General features: G+C 51.3%; 1 protein-coding gene across 2 annotated transcripts in view; it reads right to left on the bottom strand.

Moving 5' to 3' along the window:
• Nucleotides 1-426: 426 nt before the first annotated feature.
• padi2 (peptidyl arginine deiminase, type II) overlaps nt 427-13875 on the bottom strand; it is a 21306-nt gene continuing 7857 nt past the window's right edge. For both annotated transcript variants that reach the window (XM_035387960.1, XM_035387959.1), the window contains exons 2-16: nt 13725-13875; nt 12166-12235; nt 11828-11889; nt 10737-10854; nt 9870-10022; nt 8617-8804; nt 6910-7013; nt 5384-5495; nt 4665-4772; nt 3980-4131; nt 3033-3180; nt 1974-2067; nt 1645-1724; nt 1074-1202; nt 427-699 (exon numbers count right to left, since the gene is read on the bottom strand). The exon at nt 13725-13875 is cut by the window's right edge and continues 24 nt beyond it. In XM_035387960.1, the coding sequence (XP_035243851.1) occupies nt 466-699; nt 1074-1202; nt 1645-1724; nt 1974-2067; nt 3033-3180; nt 3980-4131; nt 4665-4772; nt 5384-5495; nt 6910-7013; nt 8617-8804; nt 9870-10022; nt 10737-10854; nt 11828-11889; nt 12166-12235; nt 13725-13875 (1903 nt within the window). In that variant the 3' untranslated portion in view covers nt 427-465. The remainder of the gene's footprint in view (nt 700-1073; nt 1203-1644; nt 1725-1973; nt 2068-3032; nt 3181-3979; nt 4132-4664; nt 4773-5383; nt 5496-6909; nt 7014-8616; nt 8805-9869; nt 10023-10736; nt 10855-11827; nt 11890-12165; nt 12236-13724) is intronic.

Raw genomic sequence — 13875 nt, 5'->3', positions numbered from 1 at the left:
GTTCTATTGCTATTCTATATGGCTGTATTGTACCTGCAAAACTCTCTCTACTCCCCCATGAAAACGTGAAGACGGTTTGCTCAGGTACGTTAGAATATAAAGCCCTTTAAGCTGAAGCACTGCTGGTTGCCTTGTCTTGTCTTTAGGCTCTGGGTCCACACCCTGAACCAAATCCAAACCAGGGCTTCACAGAATCACAGAAGAACTGATTTTACCCCCTTCTCCTCTCTTACACACACGGCCCTCTCTCTTACACACACCACTTCCTCCCTCTCTCTCTCTTTCTCTCTCTCCCACCATCTCTCTCCCTTCCCTCCCTCTCTCTCCCCCCTCCCTCTCCCTCCATATCTCACCCTCTCTCTCTCCCTCTCCGTGTCTTTCCCCCTCCCTCTCTCTCCTCCCTCCCTCCCTCTCTCGCTGTCTCCCTCTCCCTGTCTTTCCCCCTCTCTCTCCCCCCCCTCTCTCTCAGAGCTCCAGGTTCCACCATCTGAAGCTGAAGGGCTGTCGGCGGGTGTTGGAGCCGCAGTGCACCTCCCCCAGCTTCATGTGGTAGGAAGTGAAGTCATCGATGAAGAAGCAGGTGAGGCCCAGCCTGCCCATCAGGGCGCTCATCTCCGCCTCCAGCGCACACTGTCCATTCACCTGCGGGCCGAAGGGTTTGGGCACCCCCAGGTTCTTCCCCAGCACGATCATGTTCACCTGCACGGGATGGGGGCACAGGAGACACACGTGACTCGTTTCCCACCCCACACCGCCCCACACACCATCCCAATCCCAACACTCGCCCCTCTGCAGTCAGCTGACTCCAGCAGTAGGGTCATGTGATAAGATGCACATGCGGCAGGTAGGGAGTCGTGTGATCAGATGCACATGCGGCAGGTAGGGAGTCGTGTGATCAGGTGCACATGCTGAGTGAGCCATGCAGGGTGGGCCCTGGGGAATAAGAGCTTCTGCTAGCCGGTCGTCCAGCACAGAATATGCAGGGCTGATATGTGGGGTGTTTAACGCTAGTTTGAGTTTGCTGGTGGGCCCTCAGGTGTGTGTTGGGCGATAGTGGAAGGGCGCGGTCTCACCATGTCAGGGTAGTAGGCCACTGCCAGGTTCTTTTCATCCATTTTGAACAGTATGGGCAGGTCTATGATATCCCCCTCCTCCAGACCCAACTCCTTCTTCAGGACGTCCCGGTTCCAGTCTATGCAGCCCTTTTGGCAAAACCACAATCACCATGGAAACCTGTACTGCAGGCTCAGGTCAATCAGTCAAATACCGTCCTGTAGAATGTGGTATTAAACCCTTACCCTAACGCAGACACTCAACACAATGCAGTGCAGTAACATGCAATGGTAAATCTAAAACAGAAAATCAACTAAATTGATAGGAGACCTGCATGTTAATTTCCAATGTTATATCTGATGCCTGTCCTCTAGTATCAACTGAAGTCAGAATCACACTCACAGTTACACCAACAGGCTGTGTATCACAGCACATTGTGTGTGCATCTACTCAAGCTGTTTCTCACAGTATGATTACCCTGCATAAGGGAACCTATACAACCAATAAATAATGACATACTATCCATGGCTAATTATGTATCATAACAAACTTTGAGCTGAAGGGGATGTTCATATGTGAAATTGTTCTCACCTGGACATAATTGTTAGTGTACCTGAGTTGAGGGTCACTTAGTATATCATCCACAGACATGGTTTTTTTACCTGGAACTCCTGTTAAAGGTACAATAAAAATATGCATTAAAATCGCTTCATGCAAGCAAATAGTTTAGATATAATAAATTAGTACTGTGCATTTTTATGAATTTGTTCACCAAATGCTCTCCCACCTCAAACACTGTATAAAACTTCAGACTCCTTCAAGGGAAATAGCCTCTTAGCAAAGAGATATGGATTTAATATGGATTAAGTGTGTAAGAAAATATACTGTATCCAAATTGCAATGTAGAAACATAGGATTACCCTCAAATAGCCTTGCCTCCCCATGTCCATCATGCTGTAAATTTTGGAAGAGTCTGTATGCAGCGTCTGGGCTGGCTAAGAGCAGCCGGAACCCCTGCAGACAGGCAGACCACCATTACAAACAAAGCTGTAGCCCTGTCGACCACAGAGATTATCCCCTTAAACTGCATGATTATCCCCTTCCCACCGCACGACTATCCCCTTCCCTCTGCACTGATTATCCCCTTCCCACTGCATGACTATCCCCTTCCCTCTGCACTGATTATCCCCTTCCCACTGCATGACTATCCCCTTCCCTCTGCACTGATTATCCCCTGCCCACTGCATGATTATCCCCTTCCCACCGCATGACTATCCCCTTCCCTCTGCACTGATTATCCCCTTCCCACTGCATGATTATCCCCTTACCACTGCACGGCTATCCCATTTCCACTGCACTGATAATCCCCATCCCACTGCACGACTATCCCCTTCCCACTGCACTGATTATCCCCCTCCCACTGCACGACTATCCCTTTCCCACTGCACTGATTATCCCCCTCCCACTGCATGACTATCCCCTTCCCACTGCAATGGTTATCTCCTTCCCACTCCACGACTATCCCCTTCCCACTGCATTGATATCCCCATCCCACTGCACGACTATCCCCTTCCCTCTGCACTGATTATCCCCATCCCACTGCATGACTATCCCGTTCCCACTGCAATGGTTATCTCCTGCCCACTCCATGACTATCCCCTTCCCACTCCATGACTATCCCCTTCCCACTGCATTGATTATCCCCTTCCCTCTGCACTGATTATCCCCTTCCACTGCAAAGATTAACCCCCTCCACTGCAGTGATATTCCCATTACACTGCAATGATTGTTTCCTGGCCATTTCAGTCAACCCTTAATATGTACATTTGTATGTTCAGTCTCCAGCTAAGCAAAACCAAAGATTTTAAAATGGTGTCAATTACATCCCTGTTTTGCAATATTCAGAATTTGACATTAAATGGATTTGGTGTAAGGTTGTCATCTTTCTATTTCAACTACTGATTAGGTAACCATTTTACCTTTCTGTCGGGAGCAGGGACAAAGGACATGAATTCATCTACATGACCAACAGCCAGCCAATCAGAGAAGAGTGCAATTGGCTCTTGGACTTTCTGGGCCCACAAAAAGTCCTGGACTACCTGGGTCATGTTGCGCCCATGGATGGTTCTGTTGAAGAGAGATGTAGTCCAAATTAACTAATAACAATAATACATGTTCAGTAATGTAATAATATTTTAAATGTAAAGTTTTTTAGTGTTTAGCAATAAGCATCAAGTAGGCCTTGGGGTAGGCCACTCCACCCTAACCCCGCAGACTCACGTGGGGAAGGCCACTCCACCCTAACCCCGCAGACTCACGTGGGTAAGGCCACTCCACCCTAACCCCGCAGACTCACGTGGGGAAGGCCACTCCACCCTAACCCCGCAGACTCATGTGGGGAAGGCCACCCCACCCTAACCCTGCAGACTCACGTGGGGAAGGCCACCCCACCCTAACCCCGCAAACTCACGTGGGGAAGACCACTCCACCCTAACCCTGCAGACTCACGTGGGGAAGGCCACTCCACCCTGACCCCGCAGACTCAGGTGGGGAAGGCCACCCCACCCTAACCCCGCAAACTCACGTGGGGAAGACCACTCCACCCTAACCCTGCAGACTCACGTGGGGAAGGCCACTCCACCCTGACCCCGCAGACTCAGGTGGGGAAGGCCACCCCACCCTAACCCCGCAGACTCAGGTGGGGAAGGCCACCCCACCCTAACCCCGCAGACTCACGTGGGGAAGGCCACCCCGCCCTAACCCCACAGACTCACGTGGGGAAGGCCACCCCACCCTAACCCCGCAGACTCAGGTGGGGAAGGACACTCCACCCTAACCCCGCAGACTCACGTGGGGAAGCCCACCCCGCCCTAACCCCGCAGACTCATGTGGGGAAGGCCACCCCACCCTAACCCCGCAGACTCACGTGGGGAAGGCCACTCCAATGATGATCCTGCCCAGGGGATAGCTCTTCCCATGCACAGTGACTGGAGGGCTCACCTCCAGGTTTCCAAATGAATCGAGACTGGACACCTCCTTGCAAAAGGCTGATCTCGTCACAAAGCCGAAGTCTGGCCCCTGGGATGTTGCAGACAGGAGGGGGTGGGTTGGGGGTGGGGGTGGGGGGTGGGGGGGGGGGAGTTGGGTAGTATTGGAAAAGGCCAATTCCATAGAAACTAGGAATGCAAATGATTCAGATCTGTTCATGAATAAATGTAAAAATAAGTACATAAATATGATGAAAATAATGGAGATGTGTATGTGTTCACAGGTGTGTATGCATAAGTATATTTCACTTGATGTAATACATAATATAATGCATGCAGGAACAGCGCTTATCACAGTTAAACCATACACATCCGCACCATGTGCTCTAGGAAAGAAATACGACGCCATCTTGAAGTCAGGGAAATTACATCACAATTTATAGAGAACTAAATGTGCACTTGTCGTTAAAGGTGTGGTCCTAGAAATGCGCACGTAATGTGCAGTTGTATGTAAAGGTGTGGTGTAGGTAATGTGCAGTTGTATGTGAAGGTGTGGTGCAGGTAATGTGCAGTTGTATGTAAAGTATGTTGACTCTGGGAAGGTGCAGATCTGTAGGCTACTACCAGAAGCTCCTCATAGGAGAAGTCAGTAAGGGGTCCACCTCGAGGAGAATCCAGAACCACAGGGAAACTCTGATGGGGAGAGTCGATGTATCCTAACTCCATCTCATCCTGTCAAGAGAATCTGGCTTGATACTTCCACACTGCACAAAAAAGCCCCCTGGGTCCAGAATCTATTCTCCTTAATCCCAAATCCAGAACTATTCCAGAATTTATTCTCCTTAATCCCAAATCCAGAACTATTGCAGCACCTATTCTCCTTAATCCCAAATCCAGAACTAAAGCAGCATCTGTTTTCCTTAATCCCAAATCTGTAATTATTCCAGTAAACCTCAGTTTGCCATCAGTAGAGAACAGTTTGACTGCAGGCAGATCCAAGCACAGAGTGCTACTTCCACAGAAGTGTCCTTTGAAGTTCCCCTAATGTTCATTTTTAACAACAACATGCGTAAAACAAGATTCACTCTTGAACCTGGATTTGGAAAAACTTTTTCTTAAATATTTGCGGCCAGGAAATTTATTCCAAAATGTTTTCATCAAGCGTGGCCCTTGCTGTAAGCCACAATTCAGCACAATTAAGCAGAAATCTTTCCTGTCCAGAAACTTCTTTTTTTGGAGAGATGAGAGAGAGTGGTTCCGTTCCTCATTTGCAGTAATTTCTTGGGCTTACTGTGCTGAAGCACTACCTGAACACCCCTGGTGGCCGTATGCCCTGTACACACCTGCATCCAGCGGTCATTTCTGTTCATGAACTGGTGGCAGACCTTCAGCTTGCAGCCGCTCTCCTTCGCCAGGTGCGTCATGGCCTTCAGGAAGGGGTAGTTGTCTGAGGTGCTGTCGTGACACCAGACAGAAGCCATTACCACTGATGAGCTTCCATGCTTCACCACCAGCAGCGCAAGACAAAGTGTTCATTGTGCTAACAGACATCAGCAGCTGCTGCTCTGGAGCTGAAGGTTATTTTCCAGCTTCAGACCACAGACCCCTGCGTGTCCTCACGCCTGCCACCCTAAAGCACCAGGCCCAGCGCAGAATGTCTGTACCAGGCCCAGTGCAGAATGTCAGTACCAGGCCCAGTGCAGAATGTCAGTACCAGGCCCAGTGCAGAATGTCTGTACCAGGCCCAGTGCAGAATGTCAGTACCAGGCCCAGTGCAGAATGTCAGTACCAGGCCCAGTGCAGAATGTCTGTACCAGGCCCAGTGCAGAATGTCTGTACCAGGCCCAGTGCAGAATGTCAGTACCAGGCCCAGTGCAGAATGTCTGTACCAGGCCCAGCGCAGAATGTCTGTACCACGCCCAGTGCAGAATGTCTGTACCAGGCCCAGCGCAGAATGTCTGTACCAGGCCCAGTGCAGAATGTCTGTACCAGGCCCAGCGCAGAATGTCTGTACCAGGCCCAGCGCAGAATTTCTGTACCAGGCCCAGTGCAGAATGTCTGTACCAGGCCCAGTGCAAACAGTTGTGTAGTGTTACTGAGGTTTTTTCAGCTTGTTTCATATTTACAGGTCCTCTGCCGCTAAATCCCATGGATATGTAAGTCAGATTTTTTTAAAAATAAACCTCACCTACACACACACACCTCACTTACACACACACACACCTCACCTACACACACACACACTCACCCACACACACACTCACCTCACCTGCACATACACACACCTCACCTACACACACACACCTCACCTACACACACACACACTCACCCACACACACACTCACCTCACCTGCACATACACACACCTCACCTACACACACACACACCTCACCCACACACACACCTCACCTGCACACAAACACCTCAACTGCACATACACACACCTCACTTACACACATGCACACCGAACCTGCACACACGCACACACCACCCACACACACACCTCACCTGCACATACACACACCTCACTTACACACACACACACCTCACCTGCACACACGCACACCTCACCCACACACACACCTCACCTGCACACAAACACCTGACTTACACACACACACCTCACCTGCACACACGCACACCTCACCCACACGCACCTCACCTGCACACAAACACCTCACCTACACACACACACACCTCACCTGCACACACGCACACCTCACCCACACACACACCTCACCTGCACACAAACACCTGACTTACACACACACACCTCACCTCCACACACACACACCTCACCCACACACACACCTCACCTGCACATACACACACCTCACTTACACACACCTCACCCACACACACACCTCACCTGCACACAAACACCTCCACAGGATCCAGGGTGTTGGGGGTCATGATCCAGGGAGCCACGCGGAACATCACCTTGTCAGTGAAGATGGGCGTTTCAGGGAAAAGCTGTAGACAACAGAAAACATACAGGACTTGTCTTCACTCCACAGCCATTGTGAAAAGCAGCACTGAAAAAACACCAGCAGTGTTATATTTAATGGAGCTAGTTCAATGTTTTATCTCCTTCTTAATACCTGCCAATTTTTCCCCCCCAAATTTGATTAGGCTGAAAACTTTATAAAACATAGTTGTAAAAGATCTGTTGTAACAAGTAGATAAAACACATACACCTATATTCCTTTTGATGATTGGTTGCTGGCATCAGGTGATGTGAACCAGATGTCCCTGGGGGTGGGGCTACTCCCATGTGATTTCTTCATGAGCTCGGGTCAGGTGTACATAGGGGTGTGGCAGACAGGTGTAACGGCGGGATAAACACTAGGTGTGAAGACGCCGCGCGGCTGAGCGTCTGTCTCAGTGAGAGGACTTCCGGTAGGGCTGAAAAAGAGACCTGCCACTGTGTTGCTGTTGTGTCTTGTGTTGCGAGTTCCACACCCTTAAGGAGATCACTGAGACGCCGATGCACCAGCATGCCACTCCTGGGATTTCTGGGTTTTTTTTCATTATCACACAAATAGCCCTCTCCTGGGATGTTGAAACTGGGTTTTCGCTTCAGGAAAATAGAAAAAATAACCGGAAGTGTCCACTGTGCTACAGGGTCTCCCAGGAGCAGCTGACCTGCACACTGAGCAGCGCTGTAGTACAGCGTGTCTCACAGGAGCAGCTGACCTGCACGCTGAGCAGCGCTGTAGTACAGCGTGTCTCCCAAGAGCAGCAGTCCTGCACGCTTAGCAGCGCTGTAGTACAGCGTGTCTCCCAGGAGCAGCTGACCTGCACACTGAGCAGCACTGTAGTACAGCGTGTCTCCCAGGAGCAGCTGACCTGCACGCTGAGCAGCACTGTAGTACAGCGTGTCTCCCAAGAGCAGCAGTCCTGCACGCTGAGCAGCGCTGTAGTACAGCATGTCTCCCAGGAGCAGCTGACCTGCACACTGAGCAGCGCTGTAGTACAGCGTGTCTCCCAGGAGCAGCTGACCTGCACACTGAGCAGCGCTGTAGTACAGCGTGTCTCCCAGGAGCAGCTGCACGCTGAGCAGTGCTGTAGTGCAGCGTGTCTCCCAGGATCAGCAGTCCTGCACGCTGAGCAGCGCTGTAGTACAGCGTGTCTCCCAAAAGCAGCAGTCCTGCACACTGAGCAGCGCTGTAGTACAGCGTGTCTCCCAGGAGCAGCAGTCCTGCACACTGAGCAGCACTGTAGTACAGCGTGTCTCCCAGGAGCAGCAGTCCTGCACACTGAGCAGCACTGTAGTACAGCGTGTCTCCCAGGAGCAGCAGTCCTGCACACTGGGCAGCACTGTAGTATAGTGTGTCTCCCAGGAGCAGCTGACCTGCACACTGAGCAGCACTGTAGTACAGCGTGTCTCCCAGGAGCAGCAGTCCTGCACACTGAGCAGCGCTGTAGTGCAGCGTGTCTCCCAGGAACAGCAGTCCTGTACACTGAGCAGCACTGTAGTACAGCGTGTCTCCCAGGAGCAGCAGGCCTGCACACTGGGCAGCACTGTAGTATAGTGTGTCTCCCAGGAGCAGCCCACGCAGAGCAGGGTACGCACCTTTGAGGTGGGCTCCAGCAGACTAAGGTTGATGGTGACCAGGCCATCAAAGTCCTTATCCGGGAAACGAAGGCCCTCCACAAAGAAATCTGTTTCCACGACGCCCCCTTTATACGGTATCACCTGGCAGAGTCTGTCCGCACTCAAAACCAGGGGGTAGTCTCTGGTGAAGTAACTGAAGATGTTGCCTGCAAAGTGAAAAGTTTAATGGAGAATATTTAGGTTTAGACCTTTGTGCCATCACTGTCTGTTCAGAAGCTGTGCTATGTTCACCCTGTGGATCTATTGGAAATTTCCAACTGTAGCAATTTGTAACGTTGAAACTTAAAAAAGTAAATGGTGCCAAAAGTTCATGGCATTCAGTTGTTCAAATACTTATTCATTACTATTTAAATTTCTTCTTTTTACTTTGTAAGGAGGAGGTAGGTGGTAGTCTAAAATATAGTAATGCAATTAAAACTAAATAAAAATACAAAGAAAAAACACATTTTTAGACCATAGAGCATTTTCAGACCTTTCCTCTGCATTACACAGTTTGCAATGTGTGTTCCTGTGAGTCTGTTAGTGGGATGGAACCTGTTAGTGGAATGGGTTCTGTCAGTGGAATGGGTTCTGTTAGTGGGATGGGTTCTGTTAGTGGAATGGAGTCTGTTATGGGAGGGGTAAGGGGTCTGTTGGTGGGGGGGGGGGGGGGGTCATCACTCTGAACTCTGACATTTCAGATATACAGGAACAGCTCCTGTGGGTCGAGGGCTGGCTCATATTTCCTGTCAGCTGGCTTTTGCTGGCCTTTATGCTGCATGTGTGGAGAGCACATCCAAGCGGAGGGCGGAGCAGAGAGAGAGGCCAAGCAGAGGGCGGGGCCAAGCAGAGGGCAGGGCAGAGGGTGGGGCCAAGCAGAGGGCAGGGCAGAGGGAGGGGCCAAGCAGAGGGTGGGGTGGAGGGCGGGGCCAAGCAGAGGGTGGGGTGGAGGGAGGGGCCAAGCAGAGGGGGGGGTGGAGGGAGGGGCCAAGCAGAGGGTGGGGTGGAGGGAGGGGCCAAGCAGAGGGCGGGGCGGAGGGCGGGGCAAAGCAGAGGGTGGGGTGGAGAGAGAAGCCAAGCAGAGGGTGGGGCCAAGCAGAGGGCGGGGCAGAGGGTGGGGTGGAGGGAGGGGCCAAGCAGAGGGCGGGGCAGAGGGCGGGGCAAAGCAGAGGGTGGGGTGGAGGGAGGGGTATTGGAATGATGGCTATTTTCATGCATGTGGCAGTACTCACTGAATTCGATAGAATTGCTGTTCTGCTTCCCATCCCGGAAAACTCTGATTGTTTCCGCATCAGTCTGAGACACGTGCAAGGTCAGCAGGTAGCCCTCAGGAAGCTGGGCTGGCCCTTTGGTCCGCACCACCATGCGTGACATGTCTTTCAGATCTGTGGAGACACCGGGACCCGAGGTCTGGCCTTTACCCACACATACCCGCACAGAACCAGTCCTGTTCCCTCTCATGCAGCACAGAACCAGTCCTGTTCCCTTTCATACAGCACCGAACCAGTCCTGTTCCCTTTCATACAGCACAGAACCAGTCCTGTTCCCTTTCATACAGCACAGAACCAGTCCTGTTCCCTCTCATACAGCACCGAACCAGTCCTGCTCATGCTCATGCAGCACAGAAACAGTCCTGTTCCCGCTCATACAGCACAGAACCAGTCCTGGTCCCACTCATGCAGCACAGAACCAGCCCTGTTCCCTCTCATACAGCACAGAACCAGTCCTGTTCCCTCTCATACAGCACAGAACCAGCCCTGTTCCCTTTCATACAGCACCGAACCAGTCCTATCCCCTCTCTTATAGCACAGAACCAGCCCTGTTCCCTCTCATACAGCACAGCACCAATCCTGTTCCCTCTCATACAGCACAGAACCAGCCCTGTTCCCTCTCATACAGCACAGAACCAGTCCTGTTCCCTCTCATACAGCACAGAACCAGCCCTGTTCCCTTTCATACAGCACCGAACCAGTCCTATCCCCTCTCATATAGCACAGAACCAGTCCTGTTCCCTCACACATATGACATTATATACATACAAATAAGAGCATGTGCCTGTCAGCAGTGGCTTATTCTAGTGCAGCCGGGTCATCCCAAACCTGAAACCTTGGTTATCTCAGGCTTCTCTGTGTCTGGGGACTTCCTGAAGGTGCTCTCTGAGTCGCAGTTGACCAGGAGGATGGCGCCGTGGCCCCTGGGGCCCCACTTCCAGGAGCCCTGAGACCAACAAAGAGCAGGGAGGACAAACGCTCAGATCCAGACCCACTCACACAACGTACAATGTTTACACACAATCCATTCATACGGCTGGATATTTAACTGAAGGATTTCAGGTTCAGGACCTGGAGTACAACAGTAGCACCCAGCAGAGAAGCAAGCGGCAGTGTTAGCGCAGTAAGCTCATTTCTATGGCCGCTACGCTAACCCTCTCTGTCAGAGCAGTGCACCGCGCCGCTACGCTAACCTTCTCTGACAGAGCAGTGCGCCGCGCCACTACGCTAACCCTCTCTGACAGAGCAGTGCGCCGCGCCGCTATGCTAACCCTCTCTGACAGAGCAGTGCTCCGCGCCGATACGCTAACCCTGTCTGACAGAGCAGTGCGCCGCGCCGCTACGCTAACCCTCTCTGACAGAGCAGTGCGCCGCGCCGCTACGCTAACCCTCTCTGACAGAGCAGTGCGCCGCGCCGCTACGCTAACCCTCTCTGACAGAGCAGTGCTCCGCGCCGATACGCTAACCCTCTCTGACAGAGCAGTGCGCTGCGCAGCTTTCTGTGCTAATTATACAGATCTGCCAGGCAGCATGTCAGAAGCAGCTTTGCTTGCAGTGGGTGTGCAGTGGCTGTGTAGGGGGGTGCAGTACGGGGGCAGTAGGCAGGCAGTCGGTATGCAGTGGGTATGCAGTGGGTGTGAAATGGGTGTGCAGTGGCTGTGTAGGGGGGTGCAGTACGGGGGCAGTAGGCATGCAGTGGGTATGCAGTGGGCGTGCAGTGGGTGTGAAATGGGTGTGCAGTGGGTATGCAGTGGGGGTGCACTGGGCGTGCAGTGGGTGTGAAATGGATGTGCAGTGGGTATGCAGTGGGTGTGCAGTAGGTGTGCATTGGGCGTGCAGTGGGTGTGCAGTGAGTATGCAGTGGGTGTGCAGTAGGTGTGCAGTGGCGGTGCGGTAGGCATGTAGTAGGCGGGATCTACCTTATTCGGATTGTTCGTCTCCACCACCCCATCCCGATCCGCATCCACATCCAGGGAGATCTCTGAAAGAAAGACGTTCCATGTCAGGACTGTTCCGTTTCAGGCACAACACCACTTTGACGTGTGTGCTGGCTCTTCCTTCATAATCTGTCACACTTTATTACGGAGTAGGAATTTAACTGATCCTGAAAAACCATAGCAACTAATTGCATGTTTTTGATGGTAACATGGATTTTTCTAAGTAAATAAAAATACATAGGGAATCTAAGATACAATGGAATCATTTATTGAAAAAATGTAAGAGAAATATTCCCTCAGAGTCAGATAACGATGCTTACCTACTGCAGTGAGGTGAAGAACAGCCTTCCCCAGCGCCTCCCTGGGATCTCTGTAATACTGCACTGACAGCTGTACAAAGGCACACAGGATTACCCCTGACAGACCTCTCATTACCACTCACACACTGTACAATCTGCCCTGTATAACCCCACTGCAGACACTGCTTCCATTAGCCATCCTGAACAAACTCATACTCTGCTTCCATTAGCCATCCTGGGCAAACTCATACGCTGCTTCCATTAGCCATCCTGGGAAAACTCAGACACTGCTTCCATTAGCCATCCTGGGAAAACTCAGACACTGCTTCCATTAGCCATCCTGGGAAAACTCATACTCTGCTTCCATTAGGCATACTGAGCAAACTCAGACACTGCTTCCATTAGCCATCCTGGGCAAACTCATACTGTGCTTTGATTAGCCACCCTGGGTAAACTCATACTCTGCTTCCATTAGCCATCCTGGGTAAACTCATACTTTGCTTCCATTAGCCATCCTGGGCAAACTCATACTCTGCTTCCATTAGCCATCCTGGGCAAACACAGGCACTGCTTCGCTTAGCCATCCTGGGCAAACTCATACTCTGTTTCCATTAGCCATCCTGGGCAAACTCATACTCTGCTTCCATTAGCCATCCTGAACAAACTCATACTCTGTTTCCATTAGCCATCCTGGGCAAACTCATACACTGCTTCCATTAGCCATCCTGGGCAAACTCATACACTGCTTCCATTAGCCATCCTGGGCAAACTCATACACTGCTTCCATTAGCCATCCTGGGCAAACACAGGCACTGCTTCGCTTAGCCATCCTGGGGAAACTCATACTGTGCTTCGATTAGCCATCCTGGGGAAACTCATACCAATGTACAAAGCAGTCGGATTAGTCATAAGTAAACTATTATCGCTCATCCCATCATGGAATCTGGCTTGATTAACCGTCCTGTATAACTGCTCTATAGAATCTGGTTTGATTAGCTGTCCTTAGTAACTCATCACTGTGCTGTAAAATCTGGCTCCATTAGCCTGTGTAAAGCTCCCTGTGCAGACTCGAGGCACAGGAACAGGTACACTGCACTATCACTGACAGACCCACACAAACGATCAGACAACCGGCTGAGACCAGCTGACAGAGCGCATGTCTGAAACGTCTTTGATGTTAGAAACAGAATCACTTGGCATCAGTACTGCAGCTGGATTGATTGCATCTCTCAAGAGTCAAATTTCTGAACGTGTGTAAGCTTTTTCCAAGAGAATAGTGAGGTTGTGTTTGTAAAAGCACAGTCTTTCATACTGCAGTGTTGCTTTCAAATGAGGCAGACCCAAGCATCCACACATGCCTCCTCCAGGGAGGTGGTGGTCTCTGAGGAGGTGCCGCTCTGAAATAGCAGTGGGAGATTTGCCAGGTTCTGGCTTTACACAGTGGAGGCGGTTAAACTTAAATTTAAATAGTAAAATCTTTATCACAGCTGCCTATCTAGACCACTTCAGTTACTGTTTCTACTGGCAGAAGTTCCCAGGAATGGTTTCAAATTTTCTGCTCTTACACCTGCTCGGCTCACCTTGCTGTCGAAAGCATGCTCGCTGGCGGCGTCCATGGTGACGATGAGGGTGGATTTTGGGGTGAGGGGGTGCAGCAGGGTGCTGTCCTCTTGGGGAGGGGCAGGGGGAGAGATCCTGTAGTGCACCGTGTGGCTGCATTGCACTGAGAAG

The sequence above is a fragment of the Anguilla anguilla genome, chromosome 13, assembly GCF_013347855.1.
Source record: "Anguilla anguilla isolate fAngAng1 chromosome 13, fAngAng1.pri, whole genome shotgun sequence".
NCBI lineage: Eukaryota > Metazoa > Chordata > Actinopteri > Anguilliformes > Anguillidae > Anguilla > Anguilla anguilla.
Note: the sequence above shows the minus strand (reverse complement) of the source record. Positions and strands in the feature narration are given on the sequence as shown.